General features: G+C 40.9%; 1 protein-coding gene across 1 annotated transcript in view; it reads left to right on the forward strand.

The window, feature by feature from the left end:
* The window catches only part of LOC115192351 (BMP/retinoic acid-inducible neural-specific protein 3), a 107,173-nt gene that overhangs the window by 78,747 nt on the left and 15,970 nt on the right, over positions 1-12,456 (forward strand). The window contains exons 5-7 of the mRNA XM_029750747.1: positions 690-795; positions 1,178-1,414; positions 3,698-3,920. Of these exons, the coding sequence (XP_029606607.1) occupies positions 690-795; positions 1,178-1,414; positions 3,698-3,920 (566 nt within the window). The remainder of the gene's footprint in view (positions 1-689; positions 796-1,177; positions 1,415-3,697; positions 3,921-12,456) is intronic.

A 12,456-nucleotide genomic window follows, 5' to 3' on the forward strand; every position in this document is an offset into this window, starting at 1 on the left:
AGATGGATAAACCTGCAGGCTGCCAGTTTGTCTTGGGAGGATGGCAGAGGAACCTTGATATACGGGAGCTTTAAATCAGCCTTTTGTCAATGATGATTGAGCTGTGATTGTTCACAATCTTACCGCCCACTCAGAGAACAGATATCCTGTCTTTCAGGTTTGTCAGCGTGAATCTAGTGATTTCTTTTCTTTCTTCCCTTTGTCTCCGAAAAGGTTTTTTTATATATTTTTTTTTAGAATCCACATTATCTCCCCTGTGTCAGATGACAGGGCTTTTGGGTTGCATTGCTACTGTATGTCATCACGTTCTCTGAGTAGACAAACCTACTCTGCACCTTAAGCTTCTTCGTGTACCATACTTTTTGGATATAATCTCACGTGGCCTGAGTTTTCATATAACAGACTATACTAAATGTCAAAACGCACAACCTTGGTGTTGCGTCATACATCAAACAACTGAACTGTTGTATATAGACTACTTGTAATGTTTGTAGATGTGAACATTTAAATGTCTAAATAAGGTGTAATATATTTAGTCCTGTGGAAGGGAAGATGGGAGAAAGTGAGTACTATTAGTTGTTCATCTCATTCCACATGACATTCAACTCTGCATCCCTGCATTTTTAATGACTTTAGTGGCTCTCTCACAGTGCAGTGGATTATTGCCATGTGACTCTCTTTCCCTTTAGGTGACCGAAACAAGGACAGGCCCTCTTGGATGCAGTAACTATGACAACCTGGACTCAGTCAGCTCTGTTCTGGTTCAGAGCCCTGAAAACAAGATTAATCTGCAAGGTCGGCCATCCAGAATTGAACACACCCAGACATTCTGATGGAATTGTCACAGTTTCTATTTTCTGCCAAGCATTAGACGAGGCACCAGAGTGTCAGAAGGAATTTAGCTTCAATCTGTGTTTCAGTCTGGCATTGGAAACCGAACCACTGGATTCCAAAGTGAATCACAGGGATTTATAGACATGTATGAACAAGCCAGTGGAAATGTATCTAGAAAGTGACTAGAAAGTGACTAGAAAGTATCTCCTTCTGCCCTATATAAACTTACTGTAGAAATGCAATATGCTATAGTTACTACAGTATTTGAGTCTAGTTAATATTACAGTAATTTGTTTTGTAGTTTACCCAGTACTGTCATATACCATATCCTGTCCTCTGCCAGGTCTCCAGACAATCCTACCAGAGTACCTGAGGGCTCGGTTTGTCCAGGCGGCTCTGAACTACATTGGCTGTAATGAGGAGGGTCAGTTTGTGTGCCGGGACAATGACTGTTGGTGCCGCTGCAGCCCAGGCTTCCCCCAGTGTAACTGCCCCGACGTGGACCTGAGGGCCATGGAAGCCAGCCTAATGCACATCAGGGACACCTGGAACATGGCCAACCAGGACTTTGAGGAGTCAGGTAGGGAGCATGAGATTGACGATACACTTTGTAACATTAAAGATACTTGCACACAGAGCCAAGTAATGTAGGGAAGCCACAGAACATTACACAACACAGAGATGAATGTGACATCTGCTGTCTGCCTTTGACAAGAGATATGGGTTCATGTCTACACTGAGTGTTCAAAATAATAGAAACACCTTCCTAGTATTGAGTTGCACCCCCTTTTGCCCTCAGAACAGCCTCAATTTATCGGGGCCTGGACTTTACAAGGTGTCAAAAGCGCTTCACAGGGATGCTGGCCCATGTTGACTCCAATGCTTCCCACAGTTGTGTCATATTGTTTTCTATCCAAAGCCAATAATTATATGCATATTCTCGTTTCTGGGCAGTAGTAATAACCAGATTAAATCGGGTACGTTTTTTTATCCGGCCGTGCAAATACTGCCCCCTACCCCCAACAGGTTAAACCAACTAGGCTTGTAATTTAACAATTTTATTGTTAAGGCACATGAATGTTCACATGTTTCAGAAGGCATTTAACCCCAAAAACGCATTTAGAAAAAAAGTATGTTTACGTTCAAATGCCTCTCCTGTGAAGTAGTGATGTGCGACATACGCCTAGGTTCCTGAAACGAGTCACATATCTTGAACGACTTTTGCAACAATCAGGATTACAAGAGGACTAGTACAACAACTTTAAAGGAAAATTCCACCCCAAAACAATATTTTTGTAATTGTTTCATTAGTCCATTGTTGACATAGTCCTGAAAGGTTTTGCTTGTCAGCAATCAAGTTTTCAAGATATGGAACTTTCAAAATACAGAAACCATCCCCATATGAAGCGTTTTGCATCATATGCACAATTGTCACAACGTCCACAGAAGGTGGCGCCTCTCCTCGGTCAGGCGGTGCTCGGCGGTCGTCGCCGCCAGCCTACTAGCTGCCACCGATCTGTGTTTCAGTGTCTGTTAGTTATGTCTGTTTTTTGATTGCACCTGTTTCGTGTTTGTCATTAGTGGGGGGGTATTTAGTCTGTCTGTGTTTAGTTAGGATTCGTGCGGGATTGTTCTTTGTTACGTGTGGTGTTATATTGTTTGGTTTACGACTTATTGTATAGGCATTAGGGTTGCCGGGCTGCGCCCCGTCTGCCTTTTGAGCGGAGCTTCTTTTAGTCTTTTTGACTGTTGTGCTCCCAGCCGTATATATGGATTTTGCCCTTGGATTTATTAAATCAAGTTTGTTCCAATGGACCTCAGACTCCTGCGCTTGACTCACCCTTAAAACTGTTCTATCCGTGACAACAATAACTGTTTGTCGGGAGTTTCATGAAAGGGGTTTCCATGGCTGAGCAGTTAGGGCTATGCCTCTTAGTTCCAGTAAAGGGAAATCTTAACTCTACAGCATGCAATGACATTCTAGATGATTCTGTGCTTCAAACTTCATCGCAACAGTTTGGGTAAAGCCCTTTCCTGTTTCCTGGACAAAGCGAGGTCCATACATAAATGGTTTGTCAATATCGGTGTGGAAGAACTTGACTGGCCTGACCTTAACCTCATCGAACACCTTTGGGATGAATTGGAATGCCGACTACGAGCCAGGCCTAATCACCCAACGTCAGTGCCCTACCTCACTAATGCTCTTGTGGCTGAATGGAAGCAAGTCCCCATAGCAATGTTCCAATATCTAGTGGAAGGCTTCTCTGAAGAGTGGAGGCTGCAGCAAAAGGGGGACCAACTCCATATTAATGCCCATGATTTTGGAATGAGATGTTCAACAAGCAGGTGTCCACATACTTTTGGTCATGTAGTGTATTATAAAATGGCTAATCTGAGAACGAATGCCTATTGTAATCAGATATAAATCAACACCACTCTTAATTGTAAATATCACAGTCACTTATTAGATTAGGTTGGATTGATTGAATGGCTATTGATAGCTCTGAAAATATGTTGTTTATTTCCTGTTATGCCCCTATTCACTCATTAAACCAGATGCCCTGAAGCAAGGTAACATTTTCAGTTTCTGTTTGGCCTCCACACAGAGATGAGCTTGATCTGCTAGGAGCTGGCATTTCATACACAAACCCACATTTAGTTCTGCCTATCACCATTAGCATATGCGTCACACAGTATCACTTCCAGTTTCCCCCACGGTGGCCCAGCAAACCAATTCCCATGTGCCATCTCCCTAAAGTGATCCGTTTGACTATGAGCCAAAATTAACAGAATCATATAAAGTACTAAGCGGAGCAGAACTGCGATGGAGCAGTAAACATCTTCACACCTGTCTGCCTTTCAGAGGAGTTCCAGAACTTTGTACGGAGACTCCCGACATTCTACGCCCTCAACACATCTGCCATCCAGTACTTCTGGAAAATGGAGCCTGCCGTCCATCAGCGCTACAGACAGCTAGAGCTCAGCAGCAGACAGCTTATCGCCAAATCCAGACGGATCGTCGACAAACTCTTCACCCTCAGCAAGAGGTGTCGGACACAGCTGACAGTCATTGTGCTGAGAAAGAGGTGAGAACATGTTATGATAAACAGTCCCTGTGAGGAGTGGTTGTTTAGTCATAATGTATGTTCAGATGGACATACAGAAAGTACTGTAAGGAGATCTGAAAAAAAATACAATCGATCATTGGGAAAGTATTTATTTTTAGTGCAATCAGTAGAAATGTGACAATGGAGTTTCAAGGCCCTCATAAGACATCATAGTAAAATAGGATGTATTGCAAAAGGAAATGGTAAAATGGCGGTGTACTGGGTGTTACATTCCCCAATAAGAAACCAAAAATAGTCACTCAACAGAAAAATGGAACTAACAAATGAGCACACTGACAACCAAAAGAAAACAGGTGGGGTTTTAAAATGGGTTCTGAAAGGCAACCATGGGGGTGCTGGCCAAGCGAAATCGAGTAGGGTCTTAACACCCACCATGGATGCCCACTAGATTCCCCTGATAGACAAATTAAAGGAAAAGAAAACCCCCACCAACTTACGGTAGGGTGTAAAAACAAACATGGAGCAAACCGAACAGGGGAGACACAAGCACTGGGCAAAAAGGGTCCATAATCAGGGGATATTTTTACATGACCATTTCCAATGCATATTTTGGGATATGCACTATGTCCTGAGAATTTCAGAATCCAGATGTGCCTTTTAGACGTATGCTATTGGGATTACTCTGAATATCACACATTGACATTTCCTATGGCTGGATATGGACTCATTCAATATCCTGAAATGTGACATCCTATTTTCTCTCATGATGACAAATACTGACTGTATACATTGCATATCTGTGTTTTCTCAGCACATTCAAGATATGAAACTATTGATTACAGATATGCTTCTCTTGGCTGTCCATATGCAAATTTGGATATGCTGAAAATAGAGGATTTCAGAGGCATTACTGAGTTTTTACCACATACTCAATAATTTGACATATTAAACCCATATTTTTCTTTCAGACACATCACTTTTGGATTCCCTCTGGATTTCTGTATATAATGACACATACTTACTGTAGGCCTACATAGTATATTTTCTCGGGACATACAATGCATAGGCTCTTGACTGAGGTCCATATCAGGATCTTGATATGCTCAATAAGGACCATTTCTGATGCTTATTTGAGTTGAGGATATGCTCAATTTGACAAATATTAAATCCATATAATTCTTTCAGACACAAGCTATACTTTTAAAGGCCCCCGCAATCCGCAAGCTAAAAAGCAGTGTAACTGGTAGCCTAGCAACAAGAATCACTTATTTTCAGAGTTCCAACTGTCATTTTTGAATCTGGGTGCCACATTTAATTTTTTTATTTTACCATTATTTTACCAGGTAAGTTGACTGAGAACACATTGTCATTTACAGCAACGACCTGGGGAATAGTTTCAGGGGATGAATGAGCCAATTGTAAGCTGGGGATGATTAGATGGCCGTGATGGTATGAGGGCCAGATTGGGAATTTAGCCAGGACACCAGGGTTAACACCCCTATTCTTACAATAAGTGCAATGGGATCTTTAATGGCCTCAGAGTCAAGACACCCGTTTAACATCCCAGCCGAAAGACGGCACCCTACACAGGGCAGTGTCCTGGGGTATTGGGATATGATTTGTTTTTAGACCATCTGGTCTCCCATCCAGGGACTGACCAGGACCAACCCTGCTTAACTTCAGAAACAAGCCAGCACTGGGATGCAGGGTAGTATGCTGTTGGTGAATGAGTGTGTAAATGGTGTATGGTTGACAACTGGAGAAACAAAGACTTGAGAAGCTGTTCAGAAAATACTTCAAAGAAGTTAACGCTAAATTGAGTAGCTAATTTGAGTTGTTTTGTCTGTCTTAGTAACTCGAATCAAGAACGTTGGTTAATTTAGCCAGCAGCCAGTAGGGCTAGCTAGCTTCATAGAGGAATAAAAGCTAATTGGTCATCTAGCTAGTTAAATAAATAAAGAATTAGATTATTTTTACCGCCTATCAAGCATCAAGGTGACAGCTAAAGTTTTAAAAGGTTTAGGCATATTTTTGTATTACTGGTTAATATAAGCTTTCTAGCTAACTAACTTAGCTAGCTAACTAGTAACTTGGCTAGCTAACTAGTTAGTTTTCTCATCATGAATGTAGCAGGTAGAGTAGCTAAATTATACAGTACCAGTCAAAAAGTTGACACACCTACTCACTCCAGGATTTTTAGTGAAGACAAACTATGAAATAACACATTTGTTATCATGTAGTAACCAAAAAAGTGTTAAACAAATCCAAATATATTTGCACTTCAAAGTAGCAACCCTTTGCCGTGATGACAGCTTTGCACACTCTTGGTGTTCTCTCAACCAGCTTCATGAGGTGGTCACTTGGAATGCATTTCAATTAACAGGTATGCCTTGTTAAAAGTTAATTTGTGAAATTTCTTTCCTTAATACATTTGAGCCAGTTGTGTTGTGACAAGGTAGGGTTGGTGTACAGAAGATACCCTTATTTTGTAAAATACCAAGTCCATATTATGGAAAGAACCGTTCAAATAAGCAAAGAGAAATGACAGTCCATCATTACTTTACGATATGAAGGTCAGTCCTTACGGAATATTTCAAGAACTTTGAAAGGTTCTACTCCTGCATTGCTTGCTGTTTGGGGTTTTAGGCTGGGATTCTGTACAGCACTTTGACATCAGCTCATGTTAGAAGTGCTTTATAAATACATTTCAATTCTGACAGTGCAGTCGCTGTCATGTCCTGGCCAGTATAAGGGTTAATTGGTATTGTAGTTTGGTCAGGACGTGGCAGAGGGTATTTGTTTTATGTGGTTAGGGGTGGTGGTTTTTCTAAAAAGGGCATTTGATTTATGTATTCCGGGGTTTTTGGGCACTGTTCCTTGTTTATGTAATTCTATGTTTAGTCTAGGTAATCTATTTCTATGTTGAGTTAATTGGGGTGGACTTCCAATTGAAGGCAGCTGTTTGGTGTTGCCTTTGATTGGAAGTCCTATATTAGTTGGGTGTGTTTGTCTGTGTATTTGTGGGAGATTGTTTCATGTTTAGCATGTGTGAGCCTAACAGGACTGTCAGTAATTCGTGAGTTTGTTTTGTTATTTTTGTATGTTCACTTTGAGTTTATTAAATGTTCAAAATGAACTATATCAACTCTGCTGCATATTGGTCATCTTTTTCCGACGATGATTTCGCTATATCGTCAAACGACGAAGAAATCCCTGACAGTCGCAAAAACCATCAAACGTTATGATGAAACTAGCTCTCATGAGGACCGCCACAGGAAAGGAAGACACAGAGTTACCTCTGCTGCAGAGGATAAGTGCATTAGAGTTAACTGCACCTCAGATTGCAGCCCAAATGAACGGTTCAGAGTTCAAGTAACAGGCACATCTCAACATTAACTGTTCAGAGACTGCGTGAATCAGGCATTCATGGTCGATTGCTGCAAAGAAACCACTACTAAAGGACACAAATAATAAGAGACTTGCTAGGGCCAAGAAACACGAGCTATGGACATTAGATCCACAAATGATACAATCTCTATTGCACTCCACTCTGCCCTCTCCCACCTGGCCAAAAGGAACACCAATGTGAAAATGCTATTCATTGACTACAGCTCAGTGTTCAACACCATAGTGCCCTCAAAGCTCATCAATAAGCTAAGGACCCTGGGACTAAACACCTCCCTCCGCAACTGGATCCTGGACTACCTGACGGGCCGCCCCCAGGTGGTAAGGGCAGGTAACAACACATCCGCCACGCTGATCCTCAACACAGTGGCCCCTCAGGGGTGTGTGCTCAGTCCCCATGTGGTGCCAGGACAACAACCTCTCCCTCAACGTGATCAAGACAAAGGAGATGATTGTGGACAACAGGAAAAAGAGGACCGAGCACACCCCCATTCTCATCGACGAGGCTGCATTGGAGCAGGTTGAGAGCTTCAAGTTTCATGGTGTCCACATCACCCACAAACTAACATGGTCCAAGCACACCAAGACAGTTGTGAAGAGGGCACGACAAAACCTATTGCCCATCAGGAGACGAGATTTGGCATGGGTCCTCAGACCTCAGATGTTGTGGTGGTGCTTTGCTGGTGACACTGTTGGTGATTTATTTAGAATTGAAGTTACAGTTAACCAGAATGGCTACCACAGCATTCTGCAGCGATACGCCATCCCTTCTGGATTGAGCTTAGTGGGACAATCATTTGTTTTTCAACAGGACAATGACCCAACACAACCCCAGGCTGTGTAAGGGCTATTTGACCAAGAAGGAGAGTAATGGAGTGCTGCATCAGATGGCCTGGCCTCCACAATCCCCCGACCTCAACCCAATTGAGATGGTTTGGGATGTCTTGGACTGCGGAGTGAAGGAAAAGCAGCCATCAAGTGCCCAGCATATGTGGGAACTCCTTCAAGACTGTTGGAAAAGCATCCCAGGTGAAGCTGGTTGAGAGAATAACAAGTGTGCAAAGCTGTCATCAAGGCAAAAACACTTTTTGCTTACTACATGATTCCATATGTGTTATTTCATAGTTTTGATGTCTTCACTATTATTCTACAATGTAGAAAATAGTAAAGTAAAGAAAAATCCTTGAATGAGTATTTGTCCAAACCTTTGAAGTCTTTGCAAGCAAAAGGATCTTTCCTCCTGATCTGAAAATGGAAAACTATTCTTCTGTTGCTGATTCCACCTTGTGCACGTTGAACATTCAGAGGGATCAGTGTCAAATTAGATTAAACACAAAGAGCACAGTAGTTGTGAAATAATATCTTCAACTTGTAAAAGTGCATAGATTGTACAGTATAAGCTATGCGGTGTGTGTGTGTGGGAGAGGGAGATAGTTCGTGTCCTAGGATCCCTGTAGTTGGTACCACCTCTCTGATTTCACATTTCCATAGCACTCAGTGAGATGGCTGACCTATATATATATATATATATATACACACACACACACACACACACACACACACACACACACACACACACACAACGACCTGGTTTCAAATACTATTTCAGGTATTTCAATTACTTTTCAATACATTTGAAAACAAGTATTAAGATGACCTTTATTTGAAAGAAATAGAAGAATATTGGAATGTTTTTCAAAATACAATTTGTAAAGTATTGGCATGTATTTACAATTACTTCAAATACATATAGTTGGAAATATTTTAAAGACAGTATTTTCAAATAAATATATGGTATACACTACCGTTCAAAAGTTTGGAGTCACTTAGAAATGTCCTTGTTTTTGAAAAAAAAAGCACATTTTTGGTCCATTAAAATAACATCAAATTGATGAGAAATACAGTGTAGACATTGTTAATGTTGTAAATGACTATTGGAGCTGGAAATGTCTGATTTGTAATGGAATATCTACCTAGGCGTACAGAGGCCCATTATCAGCAACCATCACTCCTGTGTTACAATGGCATGTTGTGTTAACTAATCCAAGTTTATCATTTTAAAATACTAATTGATCATTAAAAAAACTTTTGCAATTATGTTAGCACAGCTGAAAACTGTTGTCCTGATTTTAAAGAAGCATTAAAACTGGCCTTTAGACTAGTAGAGTATCTGGAGCATCAGCATTTGTGGGTTTGATTACAGGCTCAAAATGGCCAGAAACAAATAACTTTCTTCTGAAACTTGTCAGGCTATTCTTGTTTTGAGAAATGAAGGCTATTCCATGAGAGAAATTGCCAAGAAACTGAAGATCTCGTACAACGCTGTGTACTACTCCCTTCACAGAAAAGCGCAAAACTGGTTCTAACCAGAATAGAAAGAGGAGTGGGAGGCCCCAGTGCACAACTGATCAAGAAAACAAGTATATTAGAATGTCTAGTTTGAGACACAGACGCCTCATGTCCTCATCTGGAAGCTTCATTAAATAGTATCCGCAAAACACCAGTCTCAACGTCAACAGTGAAGAGGCGACTCTGGGATGCTGGCCTTCTAGGCAGAGTTCCTCTGTCCAGTGTCTGTTCTTTTGCCCATCTTAATCTTTTATTTTTATTGGCCAGTCTGCGATGGCTTTTTCTTTGCAACTCTGCCTAGAAGGCCAGCATCCCGGAGTCGCCTCTTCACTGTTGACGTAAGAAAAAGACAAGTTTTGTTAACGTGGGGGGAAGCAGTGACTGGCTACTAAGTGACAGCGAGTGAAGAGCAAAATAGTCCAAACATTGATTTATCAAGACCAATCCCCTTAGTCTTATAAGCAGCATGAAACTGAGCTGAAAATGGTTGACCACACGCGGGTAGGCTATTGCTTCAAATCCTACTATAACAATTGGATGACTTTGGGTGTTCAAGTAAGCAACAATTTGTTGCTTTCATTAGCCTACTTTATTATTAAAAGAACTCCAGCACAGAGAAAAGAAAGGAGCATTAAATAACTAAACAATAAAGCGATTGAATTCACAGAAGCATTTGACAGTTTTTAATATTGGCCATCAACCAAAAACCCAGCATCTACAATGGTAAAAAAATATATATATTTCAAAATGTTTGTTTATTAGGCTACTGTGCAGTCTGACAAGTACATACTGTAGTAAACATGGGAAAGTGCCCAATTCCTTACCTAAGGGAGAGCAGGCAATGTCCAGACTTTCTTGGTGACCTCTAACTCATTAACTCGGTCTTTAATGCTTTTTCGGGTTGCATCAGTCATGGACAGAAACTTCTGAGACACAGTATTAATGAACACCCGGAGGTTCACTGGTAAGCCACATTTGCCTCTGGATCCATCCTAGTTGGTATTCTGTGTCCACTCGTTGTATCTCTTTGGTTACACATCCTTGGAATAGCGGAACAGCATAACGGTCTAGACAGCCTTTGCTGTGCCTGGTGAGCAGTTCATTAAGTGCTGTTGTCAGAAGAGCAATGGAAATGTCAGGGTGAACTGACTAGTCTCAACACTAGTGAGACTCATGTCACCTACAGTATATCTAAAATTATTTTTTAATCTCTACATGTAGGTCTTCTGATTTTTAAACCTGATCAAACTTGTTTGGCATCAACTGAAAACATTAATCTGTAAGTCTTCCAAGCCTACAAACAAAGATGAACTGGTGAAGGCCATCAAGATGTATTTACTTGAGAAATTGACAATACAATAATGCAACAAATACATTGATCATCTCCGCAAGGTTTTACCCGTGGTCATTGAGCTGGGGGGAAGTGTAACTAAAATGTAGTTGAAATAAACATACAATACATTGCAAGTTTGGGGGATTTTCATACCTACAGTAGCCGGGCTACTGAATTATAATTTAGTAAATAAATCATATGTATGAAGAGTCTATTGTCCTGCTAATAGCCCATCTTGTAAACATTGTTTGCATGATGGGCTACACCTCCTACAGTACACTTGTGAAAAAAGTGTTTAAACATGTTTTCAAAATGCCTCCAGCTGTCCATCAGTACTGTAAATAAAAACACAGCATCTAAAAAAAAAATGCACATAATGCTTGTTTACATTCTTCTTTGTCACAAATAACTGAACACACAACATGAGCAGATCATTTTTTGTTACGGCAAATCACACTTCACTCCCCTTCTTGGCTTCCATGGCAAACCCCACGGGAATCTTTACCCAATAGAATCTTTCCCCCACGGGAACCACACCTGTTGGCATCCCCTCCCAGACCCTCACATGCATGTGTGTTTGAGCACACACACAGACCTCACTCCCCTTCTTGGCTTCCATGGCAACTCCCACAGGAACCTTTCCCCAATAGAATCTTTCCCCCACAGGAACCACACTTGTTAACATTCTCACAAACAATCGCAACATTGTTTCAATAAAATATAGAACTTTTCTCGCAGCTCTGGTATATAAAGCTTTTTTGAGGCCTTGCTCACAATTCATTTTATGGCAGCACAATGACCAAACGATATAGTGTATGTGAGGCTCTTGATCATATCTTTGATCATGACATTGGTGAGGAGGAGAGAGGCCAGGAAACTGACAGTGAAGATGCATTAGAGGAGGAAGTGTCAGAAGTTGAAGACAACACAGAATATGATCTAGAGGATCTAGACCAAGAGACAACCGATGTGGAACAATCCAGTGATGAGGAAGAGGGCCCTGCTGAGGTTGTTACATTCCCGTCAAAGAATGGGAATTTGTCCTGGTCTTCATCCCCACCTGAGAGAAGAGGTTGGCTGAAAATGTTATCAGGGTGACCCCAGGGCCAACGAGATAGCCCGGGTTGATGACATAATCTTGTCAATATATTTTTTTTAATTAAATGGTTTCAAAACAAAAGTCCTTGTTAAACTTTGACACAAAGTAGTCTGTGATAAATAGCACAATATGTTTCACCTGAGAATGTGTTATAGTCCATACATTGTGCTTTTTTTACTCAAAACTAGTTGTATGAGCTCAGGTCAATGAGGCCTACAGCCCATAAATAGCAAATAGAAGTTCAAAACTTCTAAAGTTAAAAAAATATCTAAAACAACATTAGGTGATATGTATTATTATGGATTTATAATCAGCTATAATGGAGCGGTCATTTAGGACTGGGAACACAGAATTAATTAACATGAAAC

Source organism: Salmo trutta, chromosome 4, assembly GCF_901001165.1.
Source record: "Salmo trutta chromosome 4, fSalTru1.1, whole genome shotgun sequence".
Lineage (NCBI taxonomy): Eukaryota > Metazoa > Chordata > Actinopteri > Salmoniformes > Salmonidae > Salmo > Salmo trutta.